The sequence below is a fragment of the Dermacentor andersoni genome, chromosome 1 (genome assembly GCF_023375885.2).
Source record: "Dermacentor andersoni chromosome 1, qqDerAnde1_hic_scaffold, whole genome shotgun sequence".
Lineage (NCBI taxonomy): Eukaryota > Metazoa > Arthropoda > Arachnida > Ixodida > Ixodidae > Dermacentor > Dermacentor andersoni.
The window spans coordinates 406,924,210-406,946,570 of NC_092814.1; the positions used below are offsets into that span (position 1 = coordinate 406,924,210).

At 45.7% G+C, this 22,361-nt stretch overlaps 1 protein-coding gene across 3 annotated transcripts in view; it reads left to right on the forward strand.

Moving 5' to 3' along the window:
* The window catches only part of LOC126518633 (uncharacterized), a 616,165-nt gene that overhangs the window by 489,733 nt on the left and 104,071 nt on the right, over positions 1-22,361 (forward strand). For all 3 annotated transcript variants that reach the window (XM_050168412.2, XM_055064864.1, XM_050168409.2), the window contains exon 3: positions 16,379-16,432. In XM_050168412.2, the coding sequence (XP_050024369.1) occupies positions 16,425-16,432 (8 nt within the window). In that variant the 5' untranslated portion in view covers positions 16,379-16,424. The remainder of the gene's footprint in view (positions 1-16,378; positions 16,433-22,361) is intronic.

Sequence of the window (22,361 nt, forward strand, 5' to 3'; positions counted from 1 at the left end):
TTGCTGAGGTATTCTGATATTTGTAGACCTGATATTTGTAGCCCGTGTTGACAGAACTTGTCTCATAGAAGAGCCGCCTGCAAATCGCGATTGCTGCAGCGATTGTTTTGTCATATAACTAAATGGCGGGCGCCCGAGCGCTGGCCAATGAAGAAACGCGCTGCAGTTCTTACGCAAGAGAAAGGAGCGCTGGTAGCTGGTCGGTTATCCTGGATATGCTTACGGCATAATCGATACACAACTGACGGAGACCGGAAACGACATTCCGAGCGCACAGCGCTGTCCGTGTTCTCTGTTCATGCTTAGCCATGCGCTGTAAGCAGATTCAGGGTGTGGGGATGCTTCATTCGCTCATGCCCGTTTTCGATATTCACCCTCAGACCAAAGTTTGTATTTCATTTGCTCGTACCAGTTGCCCATCCTATTAACAAGATACCCCGAAAGGGGGCGAAACGCACATGCAGCATTATTTGAATAATAGCGCATTTTACAGCGTAGTTCGATTCGTGATGCTCTTGGTTCTATCGGAAATATGAGTGATTATGGGCTTCACAGCTGCCTCGTAGGGACAATGCAATTGCGCGAGCTATACACTTAAGATATTACTAACGATATCCTCCTATTCATTCATTGTGACTCAGTAATAATAAAATTTTGAATATGTATTTTTGATAGACACAGGGTATTCTCGTCGAGGAGGAGGGGGCGCGAGGGCTTGCTAGAGGACAAAGAAACATCAAAATAAAAGGTGACAAGGAGCAACTTGACAAGCGACTCCCCCCTGTCCTAAGCGGGGAGTTGCTGGCGGCTTGCTGCCAGTCTCCCGCGTAAGTCTGTCACACACACACACACGTGTGTGTGTGTGTGTGTAAGGAGAGATAAAAAAGCCCACTGTGCAGACGATCTGTCGAAACCCAAAACCTAGAACTCTATACAGTCAGAAAACGAATGGCTGGAATGGAAGCATGATGCGGCTTGCGTTTTAGGATCGCGCCTGTCGCTTCAAATTCTGTATTAGGGAGAGAAAGATGGGATAATGGGATGTTGACGACTAAAGATGAATCATGAATGACACTGCTATCCATGATCGCAATCACCGGTAACTGCCAATTATCTGTGTGTAATTGTGTAACTGCAGCGCTAAACATCGGCAAGGGTGTCTCCGTTGTGTGGGATCGTGTCGGTGACATCAATTCCATCTCAAGGTATCTTCCGTTGCTGCCGGAGTTTCAGTTCTGTTTTCAAATGTGTCCCTTGTTTATTTCGTTCGTGTCATCTGTTTTCATTCGAAGGACGTATTTTGATGCACACCATTTGCCCTACCTTACGCGTTGCTGACACGGAGTGCCTGCCGGTTAGAGTAGTGACGTAAAAAGGGCAGGCGAATTACTTGCTATAACTGCGCTGGCTCAGAAAAGCTTACTACGGGGTGAGTTGGCTCGTTGCGCGGAACATTGTTATCTTCGGAAGAAAACGCCACTTTTTGCGAAAGCTTTTGTGCTGCAGCATATTTGCTTCGGTGTTCTGAATTCTTGCAGTAGTTGATAGTTGTCGTGCACTGCTTGTAATACGGGGAAAAATGAAGGGACAACGCACACTAAGCTACGGATGCGCTTTCGTACCGTCGTTCGTGGTGTTGCTTCCTTGCTTTCCTCTCATTGCGATATCATATTGTTGTTACCCACTCCGCAGAGGGCTAAGTTTCTTTTTCTATCACCAAGGCACAATGACCGTGGAAATTGTAGGAGCAGCGTCGTCACTCTCGCTTCCCGCGTGTCTCACTGGCAATGACCCTTTGTAAAAGTCCTCCTCTCCCACTGCGACTTTGCGTGGTCCCCATGTGACCTGAGGTCGAGTCATCGTTTGGAACGCGCAGAATAATATTTACTGCGATAGCAAATTTCTGCCGCCATCGTTGCCGTTGGCGTCGCCATGAAGTTCCGCATACATTTAGCTAAATGTACGCTATGTGGCACGCCGTGCTGTGCGACATGCGGTATCTACGGGTTATATTGTCACACCATTCAATCATTTAAAATTGCTTATACCAGGTCTTACATTCTTGACAAAATGATTTCTCAGACTTCTGAAAATGGCAGCCCACAAAATAATGTAATGAAACAAAACGCCCACAGCTAATGCCGTTTATCTTCAATCTGTTCAGACTTAAATATTAAAAGCGCAAACAGTAAGAGCTGAAACCTGAAAACGATGTAATTTTATTGGCGCGGGTGTGCACCGCCTCCGGCCCAGGAAAGATGTTTGAAACATAGCCGATACGGAAAAGGGGGAGTAAAGTGGCTAAGGCGTTGATTATTAAACATAAATGAAATTGTCCGATGGTAGGATTCAAACAGACGACCCCTAGAACAACAGCTCGCTTTACTTAGAGAGTTTAAGTATACTTGAATTCACACTTCCACTACACTTGACGTAATATTACAAGATGTCGCTATCGCATTCATTGCTTCGCCTTTAAGACGAAACTTTTAATTTTCTTTTACATCTAAAAAAAGTAAAAAAAAAAAAGGACGTTAAGTTCATTGTGTGACGTAAAACTTGACCCCCAACGGTTGCCACGAACGACTAACAATGTGGCGTCTTTTACGTCCTGCGGCGATACCACGTGACCGGGGAGCGCACCATGAAGGAGGTCCGCTCCGGATTGATTTAGTTCACGCCCGTAGCATTTCGTCAGGGGTGCCCAGGGCATCGCGCAAGCGCTGCCGGCACTTCGGGCACCCACCGCCAAGGAGGCCAACCTCGGTGGGCGGCAGCCGGCTACATTCGCAGTGTAATTGGCGCCGCTCGGCCAGGAAGATGATCGCCGAGGCGAGATAATGAAAGCGCGGCCTTGAGAGCAATTGTTGGCAGCGAGCAAGTCGAGAGGTAAAATGAGAAGAAACAAAGAAAATAAAAGAACACATTGAGCGAGTGCGTGTGTGAGAACGAAAAGTAAAATCGGGACACACTTAAGCGATTTCTGCGGATCTGAAATCATTCGACACTGCCCCCCCCCCCCCCCCCCAATCTCCGAAGAACAATTTCTACTTGAAGAATGTCAACACAACGTACTCCTTGTTCGCGTATACCTTTGGTGGTCTCCGAAATAAATGCACCTGGGTGAGCGGTCTCATACTCTGCATGCTATGTACAAAACCGCACACAGATTGCCGCGCGTCACAGCTGCGCGATAACGCAATGGGTGGCTTGCATGGCTCCCCACTGCGAATTTCCTATCCCCGGTCTTGAGGCGGACTTATGGCCACAGTGAGGCAGGGCATGGCGAAAAAGACATCGCAATGTCAAAGACGGACAGGGCAAATATGGCTCTGTGCTTTTAAGTTGTACTCACAGTCAAAAGGTTGTATTCGTGCACCATTGGATGTTTGAATATTCGAGCGCCGCATTTCGATGGGGGTGAAATGCGAAAACACCGTGTACTTAGATTTAGGTGCACGTTAAAGAACCCCAGGTGGTCGAAATTTCCGGAGTCCTCCACTACGGCGTGCCTCATAATCACAACGTGTATTTGGCACGTAAAACCCCATAAATAATTTTTTTTAAGATTTCTTCTGAATCGAGCGCTTTCTCGTAATCAATGAAAGCTATATATGAGGGTTGGTTATATTCCACACATTTCTCTATCACCTGAGTGATAGTGTGAATATGGTCTATCGTTGAGTACCCTGCAGGGGCGTCTGCGTCAGCAGGCGTTTAGTGTGTTGCGACACCACCTACCCGAGCACACGAAGGTTGGACCCTCCCGCGTGTAGCCGTCCGCGGCTTAGCCGTGTCTGGGGAAAGGGGGATCCGGGGGTTGAGCCGATGCTGGGTGTTTGGACCTTCGAGGCCCTCCGGCGGAGGCAACACACCTCTTCGGCCTCCGCTTCACACAGACGGCACCTCCAGACTGACCCACCTGGAGGAAATCGGCAGTCGCCTTTTCCTGTCCTTCTCTTCAATCTTCGTCTTTCTCTCTCGCCTTTTTCATCGTTCCTGTCTTCTCTTCACTTCTCCTCGCTTCCTAATTTCCTGGCGGCAAGGGTTAACCTTGTGCGGCTAGCCAGCCTTGGTTATGCTGTATTTGGTTATAGCAGCGATGTACGGCTCGCGCTGGCAGGGTTTCTCTAGCAGGAACTTCTGTCACGTCCCCCTGTTGGGCTCCATGGTGGGTGGTTGGCATCGCCGCCGAAAACCCAACTATACTTATGGAAAATGCTTTTCCTAAACTACCTGATCGCCCTCAGAAGCGAGGGCGCACCGAAGAAGTATTTCAGTTTTTCGGACGCCAAGTCCAGAATTTCGCTCGTTTCCACGTGATCCATTCTGAAATACCAGCTAAACTAGTGCGAACAATCTCGCCGTTCCTTGTATCGAAGTCTCTTACCGAATATTTTGGCCCAGGTTGTAAGGCGTCGAGGATGGCTAGCGGTGACCTCCTCTTGGAGCTCCGCGATCAGAAACAATTTGAGAAACTGCCTAAACTAGTATCATTTGGGGAGATCCAAGTAGTAGTAACCCCGCACCGCACGATGAATACCACCCACGGCGTTGTCTCGGACGATGATTTGCTGGAACTCACTGAGGCTGAACTCTTGGAGGGCTTCAGTGAACAGAATGTTATAAATGTCAAAAGAATTAAGATGAGGCGAGATGGCAAAGAAATCCAAACCAAACACTTGATAATCACCTTCGGTTCGAGTGTCCTGCCCGAGTCAATCGAGGCAGGGTACATCAAGCTCCGTGTTAGGCCATATGTGCCCAACCCCCTCAGATGTTTCAAATGCCAACGTTTCGGCCACAGTTCGCAGAGCTGCCGAGGCCGCCAAACCTGTGCGAAATGCAGTGCCCATGAGCATACCTCTGAAGCTTGCCAGAACACTCTCCATTGTGTAAACGGATGGGGAGCACGCCGCGTACTCGCGGTCGTGCCCATCCTGGAAAAAAGAAAAGGAAATTGTTACAAAGTCAAGGAAAACATGTTTCAAGGAGGCACGCAGGCGGGTATCCTACCTGCCCAAGAACACATTTGCCGAAGTGGCGCGTCAGGGGGCAGCGCCACAACGGTCTCCGGCGGCTGTTCGACCAACACCCAGTGAGGCGGCAGTGACGCCATCCGCTCCCCCGGCGGTTGCACCTAGCGCTGCTACGCCAAACCAGCAGAAGGGGCCATCTATCTCCGGGCAGGTGACCTTAAAGGCGTCGTCCAACGTGCCAAGGCCTTCACGCCAAACAAAGCGCTCGGAAGAGTGTGTCCAGCGCCTCGCAAGAGGCGATGGACACAACCACCAGCAAGACGGCGCCGCCAGCGCCTAAGGAGCGGCGAGGCACTCTCGATCGCTCCAAAAGAGACAAAACTCCCGTCACGGCGCCTGAAAAAGGCCCGTGAGCTAATCCTCGTCTCTTCAACACACAGCACCCAACACATATAGCATAATGGGTACAAAAATACTACAGTGGAATATCAGAGGACTTCTCCATATCCTCGACGACATTAAAGAACTACTACACAAACACAATGCCAAGTCGCTGTGTGTTCAAGAGACACATCTAAACGCACACAAACAAACTTTCTTCGCCAATACACCATCTTCCGCAAGGACCGTGATGAGGCTAACACCTCGTCCGGCGGTGTAGAAATCCTTGCAGACAAGTCCGTAGCTTGTCGCCAGGTAGCATTACAGACACCCCTGGAGGCAGTGTCAATTAGAGGGATTATTTTCGAGAAGTTCGTAACCGTCTGCTCCATTTATATACCTCCAAGCTATCACCTCCAAAACACCGATTTCTATAACCTGATAAATCAGCTGCCGGGACCCTACATACTTGTAGGTGATTTTAACGCCCACAACACGTTGTGGGGAGACGGGCGTTGCGACGCAAGAGGCCGACTTATCGAAAATTTTATTCCGACCTCTAGTGCCTGCCTATTTAATAAGAAGGAACCAACATATTACAGCCTTCAATACAATTCATATTCATTCATAGACCTAGCAATAGGCTCTGCTTCCCTTGTGCCTCATCTTGAAGGGAATGTGATCAAGAGTCCTTTTGGAAGTGACCACTTCCCTATACCTTGAAAATCACTAACGCAGCATGACAACCCTCCCCTGTTTCCCATTTGGAAATCAGCATCCGCTGACTGGGAACATTTTAAAGAATCTACTCATTTACCACTCGATTTTATAAACAATTTTAGTATTGATGAAGCTGTCGCATATTTTAGCGCTTTTATTATTGATGCTGCTGAAAAGTTTCTCCCGCAAACAAATGGTGGTTCAGTTAAAAGACATGTTCCTTGGTGGAATGATAACTAGAAATGCGAGAAAGAGGCAGAATAAGGCATGGGGAATATTGCGTAGGTCGCCGAATGCAGAAAATATTATTGAATTTAAACACATAAAATCACAGGAGAGGCGCATACGGCGTCAGGCGAAGAGAGAAAGCTGGGTAAGGTTCCTTTCAGGCATCAGTTCTTACACACAGGAGGCGAAAGTTTGGAGTGGCGTAAGAAAGCTAAATGGGCAGCAAATAAATCCGTTGCCTTTGGTGAACGATCAAGTAAATACCTTAAAAGAGGAGGCAGACACCCTAGGGAAGCACTTTGAGCGCGTGTCGAGCTCAATCCACTATTCCAAATTCTTCCTTTAACATAGAGAAAAAGAGGAACGTAAGCCAATCGTACCAAAATGCAGACAGAATAACCAGCCTTTTAGTATTGCCGAGTTGAGAGCTGCCTTGAACACATGCAAAAGCACTACACCGGGACCTGACAGAGTCATGTATAACATGATGAGAAACTTACATATTGACACACAAGTTACACTACTCGCACTTTTCAACACTATGTGGGCTGCGGGATACCTCCCATCTACATGGAAAGAAGCGATTGTGGTTCCTGTTCTTAAGCAGGGTAAAGACCCTTCCTTGGCGGCAAGTTACCGTCCGATAGCTCTTACAAATTGTCTTTGTGAGCTTTTTGAAAAAATGGTTAATCGCAGACTCATACATTTCCTTGAACTCACCAATATGCTCGATCCCAATCAGTGTGGCCTCAGAGAAGGACGATCGACAACCGATCATTTTGTGCGTATTGAAGGAAATATCCGTGATGTATCTGTTCATAAATAGTTTTTCCTATCGATATTCTTCAACGTGGAGAAGGCGTATGACACGGCATGGCGTTACGGGATCTTGCGAGACTTGTCGGGAATGGGCATCCGTGGCAATATGCTGAACACTATTGAAAGCTATTTGTCAAATCGTACCTTCCGTGTAAAAGTCGGTATTGCACTTTTACGTGCTTTACGCAGGAAACTGGTGTACCCCAGGGAGGCGTGCTCAGCTCCACTCTCTTTATCGTTAAGATGAACACACTACGTGCATCACTGCCACCGGCAACTTTTTATTCTGTATACTTAGACGATATACAAATAGTCTTCAAGTCCTGCAACCTCACAGTGTGCGAGAGACAGGTGCAGCAGGGCTTAAACAAGGTGTCCAAATGGGCAGATCAAAACGGATTTAAAATCAACCCCCCCAAAAGTACTTGTGTTCTCTTCACAAGATAGAGAGGCCTGCTCCCAGTTCCTTGTCTAGAACTATGTGGACAAGAAATAGCTTTGAAGAAAGAACAGAAATTTCTAGGTATAATACTTGACTCTAAGCTTACATTTATTCTACACATAAAATATCTCAAAGCTAAATGTCTAAAAACACTGGATTTACTCAAAATACTATCACACACATGGGGTAGCGATAGGAAGTGTACAATGAATATTTACAAAAGTCTCGTTCAATCACGGTTAGACTATGGCGCCATAGTATACAACTCTGGCGCCCCCAGTGCACTACAGATGCTGGATCCCGTCCACCACCTGGGTATCCGTCTGGCCACAGGCGCATTCAGAACTAGCCCCATTCAAAGCTTATATGTAGAATCGAATGAGTGGCCACTCAATCTGCAGAGATCTTACACCAGCTTCACATATTTCCTTAAAGTGCACTCTAATACTGAATAATTCGTGTTCAGAAACTATTAACGATTCGACATGTACTGCACTTCGAACACCGCTTGATGCCTCCAGCGAAGCAGCTGCTGCCCTGGGACTGGCAAGTGCTAGAACGTGATATATCTTTTGTAAGAGTTACAAAATACGCACCAGAACTCGAAATACGAATGCATTTCCATGAACTCCAATTGAAGTACTGTTGTCCAGAATTCTACACCGATCCGTCAAAATCGCATGTTGATGTGTCTTACGCGACTGTTGGACCCTCTAACTCTGAAGCAGGTGTACTGAACCCCCACACAAGCATCTTTACTGCAGAGAGACAGTACTGCCTACGCAGTACTGTCTGTGGTGAAACACATAAACAAATTAAAGCTAGAGAAAGCGATAATATTCACGGACTCGTTAAGCGTTGTAAAAGCACTAATATCATTAAGAAAACACCAAAATAATGTTTTCATTGAGCTTTACTGTCTCTTGTGCAATATTTATTCGTCTAGTAGACACGTGACAATATGCTGGGTCCCTGGTCATAGATGCATCGAAGGTAATGTGCTGGCCGACCAAATGGCAACATCAGTTACACCTCAAGCTGGTAATACCACCACTGGTATTCCTGCCACAGACCTCAAGCCTTTTTTGCGAAAGAAACTGCGAAGCTACTGGCAACGCATGTGGGACAATGAAACAAATTATAAGCTCAATTTGATTAAGCCAAGGATAGGCTTTTTGGCCCCCGTTACAAAAACAAGACGGACTGATGTCCTATTCTGTAGACTCAGAATAGAACACACATGTGGTATTCACAATTTTCGGTTTACTGGCAACGAACCTCCTACCTGTGGTAGATGTCGTGAAAGGCTCACCATTATTAACGTCCTCGTGGAGTGTCGGGAAGCCGAAAGAGATAGAAGAAAACATTTTCCTCTAGCATACCGGTATTGTATCCCTCTCCATCCCGGTATGTTTCTTGGTAAGGAACCCCTTTTTACCACCAAAGCCGTCCTAGGTTTCTTGAATGATGTGGTTCTGCATGTTAATAGCCCAATAGTATCGTAGCACACCCTCTTTCCAGATGATGCGGTTATGATAGTAGTTCTGGACAGCACACACCTTCAGGTCCTTGCACTTCAAGGACTCTGTTAGGGCAGTAGTGCTTCTTCAAATTTTTTATCAAAATGACCAATTTTAGAACATTGTCATTCTTTTACAATGCTTCTTTCGCGTCCTTGGCACGCTTTATTGTGGTTTTCATAGTTTTATTACAGGTAGCTCTTACACATCTTACAGTGACCGTCTTTTAGGCCCCTTTACAGCCCTATTACAACGATTGCTCGTAATTTATCGCTTCACTTTCATTTCATTACCATTGGCTTGGTGCTCTTTGGCCATACCTGGCCCTTGCGCCATAAAACACCACACATCATCATCATCATCGTTGAGTAGCCTTTACGAAATCTGGCCAGGTCCTCTGGTTGGCTGAAGTCTAAGGTGTTCCTGATTCTATTTGCGATTACCTTAGTAAATACTGTGTAGGCAACGGACAGTAAGCTGAGCGTTCTATTACTTTTCAAGTCTTTGGCGTCGCGTTTATTATGGATTAGGATTAGGTTAGCCTTCTTCCTAGATTCCGGTACGCTCGAGGTCATGAGGCATTGCAGATACAGGGTGGCCAGTTTTTCTAGAAGAATCTGCCTATCATTCTTCAAGAATTCTGCTGTTACCTGATCCTCCCCAGCTGCTATTGTGCCCTTTGCATAGCTCCCAACGCTTTCTTTAGTTCTTCCGGCGTTACTTGTGGGATGTCAAATTCCTCTAGACTAGTCTCTCTTCCATTATCGTCGTGGGTGTCACTGGTACTCTATAAATATATACAGAACTCCTCAACCACTCGGACTATTTAATCCTTATTAGTAATGATATTGCCGGCTTTTTCTCTTCACGCATAGTCTTCCCTATTCCTAATTTCTTCTTCACTTCTTTTAGGCTTCCTCCGTTCCTGACAGCATCTTCAATTCTGTCCATATTATACTTCTTTATGCCAGCTGTCTTACGTTTGTTGATTAACTTACAAAGTTCTCCCAGTTGTATTCTAGCTGTAGCGTTAGAGGCTTCCATACATTGACGTTTCTTAATCAGATCTTTCGTCTCCTGCGATAGCTTACTGGTATCCTGTCTAACAAAAGTTACCACCGACTTCTATTGCACACTCCTTAATGATGCCCATAAGATTGTGGTTCATTGCTTCAACACTAAAGTTCTCTTCCTGAGTTAAAGCCGAATATCTGTTATATAGCTTGATCCGGACTTCTTTTGTTTTCCCTCTTGCCGCTAACTCATTGATCCGCTTCTCATGCACCAGTTTCTTCCGTTCCCCCCTCAAGTCTAGCCTAATTCGAGTTCTTACCATCCTATGATCACTGCAGCGCACCTTGCTGAGCACATGCACACCTTGTATGATGCCAGGGTTAGCGCAGAATATGAGGCCTATTTCATTTCTAGTCTCGCCATTCGGTTTCATTCACGTTGCTCCTATCCCACTAGCGGTAGAAGGTATTCATGATCAGCATATTATTCCGTTCTGCAAACTCTACTAATAGATTTCCGCTGCTATTCTTAGAACCTCCCCGACGGACTTGTCTCCAGCCTGCTTCTTGCCTACCCTGGCATTGAGGTCGCCCATCAGTGCAGTGTATTTTGTTTTTACTTTACCCATCGCCGATTCGACGTCTTCATAGAAGCTTTCGACTTCCTGGTCATCATGACTGGATGTAGGGGCGTACACCTGTACGACCTTTAATTTGTATCTCTTAATAAGTTTCACAACAAGACCTGCCACCCTCTCGTTAATACTATGGAGCTCCTGTATGTTACCAGCTATATCCTTATTAATCAGGAATCCGACTCCTATTTCTCGTCGCTCCGCTAAGCCCCGGTAGCAAAGGACGTGCCAGCTTTCTTGCACTGTATATGCTTCTTTTGTCCTCGTAACCTCATTGAGCCCAATTACATCCCATTTAATGCCCGCTAATCCCTCTAATAGCACTGCTAGACTCGCCTTACTAGATAACATTCTAGCGTTAAACGTTGCCAGGTTCAGACTCCGATGGCGGCCTGCCCTGACCCAGAGATCCTTAGCTCCATTTGCTGCGTCACAGGTCTGACCGCCGCCGTGGTCAGTTGCTTCGCGGCTGCTAGGGACTGAGGGCCGGGGTCTGATTGGTGTGTTCACATAGGAGGTTGTGGTCAAGTACTGCGCCAGGGTGGCCAATCCTGCTCTGGTGAATGAGTGCATTACCGGTTCTGGTCGCCGGAATCAGGCCGCCCTCCAGGCCTCTTCCTGCAATTTTATCAACACGCGCATTTTTTTTTAATCCGGTGGAAATTTGCGCGGCACCGGGATTCGAACCACGGTCCTCTCTCATGCGAGGCGGATGCTCTACCCCTATGCCACCGCTGCACGCTGCACCGCTGCAGAAATACATAGATGAACATATAAATAAAGCTCTACTAATGAACTTGTTTATCTGCAGCGCACTTTAGGAAACACGTTACAGTTTACGATTTGAGGCTGGTGAGTTCTCAACGCACATCCACTTGGAACGCATTTTAAAACTACAACGAGCTGTGTGATAAACACCGTCAAACTTGCGGCAAAAAGCAGTGTAGCACCACTAACATTTTTAACAAAACGCCTTATTAAGCACTGCAGGACAAATTTAACTTAAACACCGAGGAATTTTGCGGCAGCATTGGGGCACGATGCGAGCATCAGAATGGCTGCTATGTGGATATGCCTTGCGAAATAAATGGCTGAAATTCTAAAACTTCTGTGCGTCGTCCTCTTTGAGTAACCAACCTCAGGGCAACAATTTGTTAGCTTCCACAGTCAATTTTAAAAAAATATTGTGTTTTGAATAAACTGCAATATGCTTTAGAGGCTGTCCAAACTACCATGTACCAAGACTTCGAAGTAGTATAAAGCCACGTAGCTGGTCAGAACCAAGGTAATGTTGTTTGCCGCCGCTTCGAGAAAGCTAGAATAATTTTTGCATAACTGGTCCTAATTAATTAGTCAACTTCTCAAGTATTGTATTTAAGTCAAAGGTGTCAGTGACATAATTTTATAGCAACATGGAAAACTCCTGATATAGCTTTCTGTTGCTCAATACGTGCTATATAACACACACACACACACACACACACACACACACACACACACACACACACACACACACACACACACACGCACACACACACACACACACACACGCACACGCACACGCACACACACACACACACACACATACATACATACATACATACATACATACACACGCAACGAGCAAAAAACAAACAGCAGAGATTCTGGGAAGCAGTACTGCATGAGTTTGTCACGTGCCGATGCTGGTGCTGCGCACACACATATTAAGGGACTAGGGGGTCAGGACATCCGGGCATCCTCCTGGATTCGCGCATGGTGCATTGTAGCGCTTGACGTTTATCTAAACTCATCCATTATTCTGGGAAACGACTGATCTAGAAATGCTCTTGTCACTCGTCACTTTGTTAGAACATCTCGAAGTGTTTCTAATGGGTCTTTCTCCGCCGCGCATTGTCTTGGGGAACTCTTATGTAATGACTTCGAAAACGTTTGCATTATTTTTTTTTTCATTTATCTAATTATCATCATCATCAGCCTATTTTTGTCCACTGCAGGATGAACGCCCTGCTATCTCTGCAATCTCGAATTACCCCCTTCTTTTGTCAACGGATTCAAACTTGTGCCTGGGAACTTCCTAATTTCATTAAATTAATTTCATTGTTCTCTGATTCATTGCTCTCTGATCCACACCGCTCTCTTCCTGTCTCTAAACGTCAAGCCTAACATTCTTCGTTCTATCGCTCTTTGGGCGGTCCTCAATTTGTTCTCGAGCTTCTTTGTCAACCTCCAAGTTTCTTCCCCATATGCTAGCGCCGCTAGAATGATATGATTGTACACCTTTCTTTTCAATGATAGTGGCAAGTTCCCACTCAGGATCTGGTAATGCCTACCGTATGCACTCCAACCCATTTTTTCTTCTGTAAGTTTCCTTCTCATGAACAGGGTCCCTTGTGAGTAATTAAAAAAAAAAAACGCACTCCTTCACGGACTCAAGAGGTTTACTGGCAATCTTGAGCTCTTGTTCACTTTCCAGCCTAGCGGACGTCAACTTTCTCTTCTGCATATTAATCTTCAAGCCCACTCTTACACTTTATCTGTTTAGATCCTCAATCATTTGTTGTAAATCATCCTCAGTGTTGCTGAACAGGACAATGTCATCTGCAAAGCGAAGGTTTGCGAGATATTCGCCGATGGTCCTCACTCCTAAGCCTTCCCAGTTTAATACCTTGAATACTTCTTCCAAGCATGCTGTGAATAGCATTGAAGAGATTGCGTCTCCTTGCCTGACCCCTTTCTTTATAGGTATCTTTGTACTTTCTCTGTGAAGGACCATGGTAGTTGTGCAATCCTTGTAGATATTTCCCAAGATATTTACGTATGCCTCTATGACTGCTGGTATCTCTACTGAATCAATTGCCTTTTCATAATCCTTGATAGCCATACAGGGAGGTTGATTGTACTCTGCAGGTTTCTCGATTACCTTTTAATTTAGAGGGTTTTACGTGCCAAAACCACTTTCTGATTTTGAAGCACGCCGTAGTGGATGACTCCGGAAATTTCTACCACCTGGGGTTCTTACGTCCACCTAAATCTAAGTCATGGGTGTTTTCGCATTTCTCCCCCATCGAAGTGCGGCCGCCGTGGCCGGGATTCGATCCAGCGACCTCGTGCTCAGCAGTCCAACACCATAGCCACTGAACCACCACGGCGGGCATTTCTCGATTACCTGATTGATGACATGGATGTGATCCATTGTAGAGTATCCCTTCCTGAAGCAGGCCTGTTCTCTTCGTTTACTTAAGTCAAGTGTTGCCCTTATTCTATTAGAAATTATCTAGATGAATGCTTTATACAATACTGAAATTAAGCTAACGTGCTTATAATTTTTCACTTCTTTAACGTCTCCATTTTTTGGAGTAGTGTAATGTTGGCATTCTTCCAGTTCTCTAGAACCCTTGAAGTCGTGGGACATTTCGTATAAAGAGCGGCAACTTTTTCATGCATGATATCTGCTTCATCTTTGATTAAGTCAACTATTATTCCATCTTCTCCTGCTTCTTTTTCCCGATAATACATTTGTATATATAAGAAAGTTAAACCATAGCATTCGGGAGCTAATTTCTTGGCGAATCAGTAGGGTAGCACAAGTTAGCAAGTGCTCCTTGTCTCACTTGAACTAATTAAGGTAGTTTGTCTGAAGGTGTAAGTAAGCGAGTTGAATGGCAGCAGCGAGAAAAAGGTGTGAAGCGTAGTTCTTCTACTGAGACTTTCTTATGGCATATACCACTATCTTCATATAGCAAGAACCAAGAGTTTCAAGAGCAGAGCAGTACTTTTTTTTTCGGGATAGTATTGGCGAAGGCGCGGCGGAAATTACTCGATGTGCGATAGTCACGTTCTAATTATATCAGTAATATTTCATATCTAACGTATAATTATTTACTTAGGCCACTTGTCCGAATTTCGGTTGAGGCATTGTCACTTAGTAGGGAACCTCAGATTTGCATCAATTCCGAGATGTACTTCCCCAAACATTTGTCATAAAATACATTGGTGTCCCAGTTGGTGTTGTGTCAAATTTTGTGACGCATACTTTTGTGTATTAATTTGAATGGCATTGACATTTCCTCATATGGGAAAGCGAGATATGTCTCAAACTGGCGCTAGCGTCAGTATTCCTACTAACTATACTTGCATTGAGCATTGTCGAGCTTTATTTCTGCCGTTGCGACATGCATCCAAATTTTATTTTAAAAAGGGGATGATCATATCTGGTGAATTATGTATTTACTCAATGACTATTGTACTACTACCGTTGTCCACAGTAACTAGTCCTGCGTTGGCGTAAAAACGACACTATCTCCGACAAGTTTGGGTCTTATGTGAAGCTGGTGATGCAGGCCTCAGTTTTTCGCTACGTAGAAGTGCTTTTGTTGATAGTTTATGCAACCACAAATGTAATCTTGATGTATTCACCGGTTGAACCGAGCTATCACTGCAGTTAAGAATAGTGCAGTTTTTGAAGCAACAGGATTCATAGTTGAGTGAGGCATAAGTTATTTGTCGGTGATGGTAATCCCTGGTTTGGCGAAGCAGGCTTCTAAGTTTTGCCAAACACGAAAGTCGTTGAGATCGAATAAAAGCCACCTGTGCTGCCAACATCTAGCTGCAGTCCTTATTCCTGTGCAGGGGTAATAATTCTCCTCTTTTTTTTTTTTTTTTTTTGTCGCAAACTCGCGAAAATCAATAAAGTACTCACGGCAGTCACATGAATTGAGAAAGTTATTTCTAGGCACGAAGGAACTTGGAAAATGGACCATAATCCGCAAATTTCCGAAAGAAAAAGGCAAATATTCAGCCTACGTACATGAAGACAAAAGCTAGAGATCCCTTTATGCATATTTCGTAGAGAATAACAGATGTTTATTTCTGCAATAGAAAGCGCATTAGAAAGCATATATTTTGGAGTACCGTTACCTCGCCTTTCAATGAATACGCGAGCAGGTGGCCAATATTAGTAATGACAGAGGAGCCGTGTAGCTGAAGATAAGTTTGTTGAGTCACTGGTGGTAAATGTATAAACGAGCAGGCGTAAGTATAGTATATACAAGGGAACTGATCAGATAGATAGTGGATTTCTTTCCATCGTGCTTTCCAAACAATAGCCCTAAACATTACGAGTCTTGTAAAAGTAGGTAAGTTCTATTTTCTTTGGGATACTAATTCATAAAAATATTTTGCGTGCGCGTCTCGGGAGACAGAGAGAGAGGAGTCAGAGGGGTCGTTACCTAAAAACGCGAAGCAGCTGGGACGCAGGTTCTCGAACCTTCTTTTTTTGGTTATCTAATGATTTCGCTTTTTGTCATGGCTGTTATTCGACGCCGCCTCGCCGAATCAGCACGATGGATGGTGCGAACGACGATGCCCCTTTGTACACAGATTGAACTTAAGACTTGTGCGCTTCCCGAAAGCTTACTCATTCAGCGAGCCTCCACAGCTTCATATCGCGCGAGGTCTGCCGTGAAGATGTGTATTGAACCTTGAGTAATTTCTGTGAATGCTGTGGGCGCACTGATCGTATAGATTTGTGTCGATGCGCTGAGCATGTTTCAAATCTGGTATTTATGACCTTGGGATTTCAGTAGGATCGCGGAATTGGTCATTTAGTTTGTGTCATTTCTTTTTCTTGCCTTTGCAGGTGTACCTATGAGGAGACTGGCTGTTCACCAACGATGACGACGTAAATGCAGAGGTAAGTGGACGCATGGCAAGCAAGACAGACATTAACAGTTGGCGCGATAGAGAAGTATATATATATATCTGTATATATATATATATATATATATATATATATATATATATATATATATATATATATATATATATATATATATATATATATTATTAGTCATATCTTAAGAAGCCAACAAACGCTGACACCAAGGACAACATAGGGGAAATTACTTGTGCCTAATAAATGAAATAAAGAAGACATAAATTAATGGAAATGAAAGTGGATGAAAAAACAACTTGCCGCAGGTGGGGACTGAACCCTCAACCTCTGCATTTCGCGTGCGATGCTCTACCAATTGAGCTACCGCGGCGCCGTTTCCTAATCCAATTTCTTGGGTATATATATATATATATATGTATATATATATATATATATATATATATATATATATATATGTGTGTGTGTGTGTGTGTGTGTGTGTGTGTGTGTGTGTGTGTGTGTGTGTGTGTGTGTGTGTGTGTGTGTGTGTGTGTGTGTGTGTGTGTGTGCGTGCGTGTGTGTGCGTGTGGGTGTGTGTGTGTGTGGTGAGCGCTTGCCTTTTGAGAATTTGCCAAGTTTTAGCTCGTGTGTTTTCAATAACTACATATTAGTTTCTGTGCGTGCAGGCTCCTGTTGTAAGAAAGAGTAAGAAAGTCCTCGTTCGAGATTAACCATGGATTTAGGCAAACGGAAAAAGCTCGAGTTGGTATTACTATGTGAAGAGCTTGGAATTGAGGTACGAAAGAGTCAGAGAAAGCCGAAGCTTGTTGTAGTGATTGAGAAGTGCGGTGGTCTTTAGGACGAAATTTTGGAAGCATGGGAAGAGATGGAGAAACGAGCTGAGAAAGCTGAAAAAGCTTCAGAGGAAAGACAAAGGGCTGCAGAGGAAAGGCAGAGAGCTGAATAAAGGGAAGCTGCAGAAAGAGAGGAACGAGAGCAGCAGAGAGCTGCAGAAGAAAGACAGAGAGCTCACGAACTAAAACTAAAAGAGCTAGACGTATAGCGGGATCTGGCCATGCAATCGGCAAATAACATCTCAATAAATGCATGACCTTCAGATGAAGCAGGAGTAAAAATAAGGGATCTCATGGCGTCGTCCAAGGTAAACGATGACATAGGGTTATTTCTCGTTACGTTTGAACGAACATGCGAGGAACACGGGCCGAATAAATCTCTAAGCTTCTGTTTGCACTGGTCCCAACTCGTAATCTCTTCTTCGTGTGGTTCGAACCAGACCCGTGCCGTTTTCTTGAGGTAGAATATTATATTGGCCAGCATAAGCGTGTTGTCCCACCTGTTGTGTGCGCTGACCCCTTCGTAATTCTGCAACCAGTCATCGACGTCAACGTTGTCGATCCCGGAAAACATGCCAGGGTCGCGAGGCTGGGCCAGGATGACCGTCGGTGGCGACGACGGGGCCGTGGTTGAACTCTCTCCTTCGGATGACATGGTGGCCAGGTTACGTCCGCTGTGGAGCTCCGTCTTGCGCAAGTGATTACCCCGCACGTCCACCAATGATGTTACGGGAAGGAAGAAGCGTGCGTCTATTTACAGATGGTTTTAATGGCTGGGCTAACAAGCGTAGAGCAGCGATAAAAAAACTACCCTCTTCCTCGTCGTCTCTCAGGCCACCATTATAGTCCTCTCCTTCACACATTACCGACTGTGACAATATCAAGGCTATTCGACAGGACAGCAACATCGCCCAGCAGCCGGGGTCATTAAAGTCCGCGAGGGCTCGCAAATAAGCTTCGTCTGAAAATAATAGATCAAATCGAATGCGCAACAATGGTGGCAGCATTGTTCGTGCTGTTGATAATCGCATTTATAAGAGGTGGTGATGTAGATTAATTAGTTGAACGCCACCTAAAACCGAAACCACTTGGTTGTGGTTTTAGGTGAATGGATTTCAAGGTAGTGAAGGTGAGGAGTTGTGCAGCGATGGACATTATGCGAGTCGTTGCGATTTCTATGAACAGTAGCAGCGAGCGTCCAGCTGGAGGATTATATAATGTGATAGCTTCCCGTTAGCGCTAAGCGCTACCTCCCAGCTTTGCACGCGCTAGCTAGTCCTCCGTCCCTACTGGGTGCGTGCGCCATGAGTGCAGCCAAGCAGTTTAACCATACGTGAGTATCCAGATTTCTGCCCGTAGGACGAGAGGTGGGCAAGCGTTACAAGGATAGCAGGAAGAGAAAGAAGGCCATCGGTGTACAAAACTGGAAGGTATCTAACGTACTAACGCGCGCACGAAGCTCTTTAGTGGTCACCCTAATAATTTTCTTCGTCCAGGAGTGCTCGCTCCGATGTTTAACGATATGTATCAGCGTGGAGGAGCGTGGCTTTCCGCAAATGACAGTATTTATTGAGTTGTCTCATAGCTAATTTGGGCGCCGTGTATCCGCACGTATGTGCGTCGGGTATCCGTATTACGGGATTAATCTGCCAGTCCACGAACATATAAGGCGTTCCTTATACAGTTGTTCCGGCATAAAATGAAACGTGCCTTCTAATGATGGGACTCACGACTCTGCGTTATTGTATCTCGGTGATAACAGATACAGCAAGAAATTGTGAACAGAGTTAAGAAAGCTCTTCGTTCGTACGAAATTTTGTCATTGGTGAGCCGCTTTAGCTAATGGTCTGTCCGCGCTGATTAGTTGGCGCTTCGTTTCACCATCTGCTCTAGCGTACAAACTACATTATGAGTACGGATCCAGCTTTCTTAAACGGCGACTTTGCAAGGTAAAAGCAGAACTTGATCCGCGCCAACACATGTCATTGGATGTCTACAAGTCACGCTGACACGGTGAACATTCGTGTGAACTTCGCCCCTGTCTCTTTTTATGCACTCTGCTGATACAATAATGCCGGTATTCTTTTCTTGTTCTAGCGATGTCAAGTCCCCACAAAGTTATGTACAGGATCAATGTTCCGATTTAAGTATTTTCCTTTTGCACGATGTCCCAACAGCTGAAACTTTCTTTTAACAGGCGTTGTTATCTTTCTCTAGCCATAGTGTGGCAGGCTGTCCGGCTTGCCGAGTTAGGATGAATCATCACTTTGTCTGGATCTAGGTGCATAGGAAATGGAAGACAGTGACGATTCAGCTGCAAGAGCACGAAAGCCACAAGTAACTTGCATCGCATTGTTTCCTTCTTGCAGTGCTACTGGATGAGACTGAAGTGGCGAAAGCTGTCATTATGCTTCGTGTGTGGAAAACTAAAACTGAAATTAAGGATAATGACACGAATAACCGAGAGAGGCATCGTCTTTGAAGCAGTCTGCCTGTATCCTGTCACCATTACAAGAGTAAATTAGTCTCGCTCGCGCATTGGGGAACAGAATGCAAAAAAAAAAATTTATGCCACCTTAAAGGGAAGCTGAATAGTCTGTCGAATTCAATAAGACGCTCATATACGGATGCGGGAACCTTATAAAGCATGTAGGTAAAATTTGGTTTTTTTTTTCAATTAGGAGCGACGTAATCGTCGGTTAAAATTGCGCTGTAGCTCCGCCCCCCGTCGAATGCGGCGCACTGCTGCTGACGCTGACGATGCGAGTGGAGACCGGAAACCGCGGTGTTGTGACGTCAACACTAGTGTTCCGTTCCTTCGCAGCCTCCGCGACCGTGCCTGACCGTGCTTGTTTCTGCGTGCGTGTCACCGTAATCTGCTTCGATCGACCCTGCATTCCTTTGTTGGTGCGTCCGCGTGTATGTAGAGTGGTAGTCAACGTGCGCAGCATGAACTGAAGTGGTGGGCCGATCATGCCGGCTTTCTGTGCAGCCTACGGTTGCACGAACACCAGCGGCCGCGACGATGTTGTCTTGCATTACTTCCCACAAGACAAGAACCTTTTAACGAAGTGGGAGGCTGCTGTGAAGCGAAAAAATTTCAAGCCCTCAAGAACAACAGTGCTGTGCTCCAACCACTTCCATGACGACGATTATCACCAGAATTTATCATTAAAACGTGCGTTTGGTTTGCCACTCAAGTCGGCTCGTCTAAGGCCCGGCGCAGTGCCGTCAGTGTTCGCGTACACAAGGAGCTCGTCACCGCTGTCAAGGCCAGCTTCCTCGAAAAGAAGGAAGCTTGAGGTAAGAACCTGACTGCGCGAACCATTGTTCAGTGTAGTTTAATACGTGTAAGCTAGTGATTGCTACAATGCTCTTTTCAGATAAATGGAGTTTGAGCTGGTGTACCGGTTTTTGGTAACAGTGAGGCGTTACGTCTGAATTAAACGGCGCTTGTACGAGAACGGTAGCAAACGGCAGCGTACTAATAAAGCGTTTCAAGGTTAGGCTCGTGCGCAGCTCTCCCATCATATCACATATCGAGACTGCGGCTACGCTGTGCGAGATTCGCAACCGGACACTCGAAAAGATCGGAGCAACGAAAACAAAGACGGCACGAGTGCGGACTGACTGATGATAACTGGTGTTGGACGGCCTTATGAATACACGAACCCGCCCAAACCTGGATTTTGATTTACTGCGAGCTCCTTCGTGTTAGCACGCTGAACGGAAGGTGCATGTTTATTTCCCGCCCTTGACGCAGGTTTCGTCGCAAAGCGCCGCGAATTTTCTATTTGCACGTGTGTTGTAAAACAGCCTGCATGCAGCTACCATAACGCAGTGCAAATGTAGAGTTTGCATGTGCTGGAAAGCCGGCGCACGCCAGGACGCTACGCTCCCCCCTTCTCTCGCGCACAGCGAGAAACCGACCGTCTCACGTAGCCGACGGAATTCGCCGCCTTTACGACTTCGGTTACGAGTAGTGTGCAGATGGCGCACAGATGAAGGTCACCACACGTACTGCATGAACCGGGAAGCTTTTCACGCGTTTAAACCGTCTTTGTAGATTGCCGACAGCTTTGGACAGCGCACAAATGCCGACGATCGCATCCCCGCTTACGTTCCACGAGGAGGCATGCAGGAACACAACACTACAGTTGTTTGACCGGAAACGAGCTGACTAGATCGGCGAAAGATCGGCGAGATCACTAGATCGCTTTGCAACAAACATACTCACCAAAGAGCATTTCCAACACGAGGAGATCCCAAGACTTCGCTTTCGTTCGCGTCGAAAGCACTGCTCGCACCACCATCGTTTGCTTCTTCGAGAGGCCGGCTCTTCGCAATCGGCTCGTACGTGTAGGGAGTAACGCAGAACTCCTCAGAAAAACGCAGTCTCTCTAAATTTTCCATTACCGTCTCAGAATAACAGCACCAAACTACCTGGCACCGCGCTTCATGTGTAGCGGCAGCGGTCGGTTCGGACGAACACTAGTGTTGACGTCACGAGGCGCCTGACCAATCACAGGCGGAAACGAGACGCGCGAGCTGGGCGTGTCCGCTGCTGAACTTTTTGGCGAAATAAAATATATTTGTGCTTTCTTTCGCTCAATTTCGATACGATATTCCAATTCGGAGGGTTGAAAACCATTATGTACAGATGTTCACTCATTTTTTCTGGAAAACCTTTCAGCTTCCTTTTAAACTGTAATCCACCCATGGCACGCTTTCTTTCAGGCAATATTCAATAGAATACAATATAGAGTGAACATACAGCTATATACCAGGGAAGAAGATTTGGTGCAGGAATACTTAACAGCCCTATTATACACATATTGTGGTCTGCTGCGTCGTACGTTTCAACGTTTCAGCTTGCCCGAAAAAGAACACTCGAGTGAGCTATTTGGCTCCTATAGTATCAAACCGTTCTCCCAAACTGAATGAAAATCCTGGAGAGGGAAATGTCACAGGTCGGAAGGCAAACAAGAATTCACTACCAGGCAATAAAACAAGTTGTTCCTATATTTACGTTTTGACCTATTATGGTCTTGTGTTTCACTGTTGTAACGCTCGCCTGGGCACATTGCCGACGCTAGCACTGCCGGAGCCTGGTC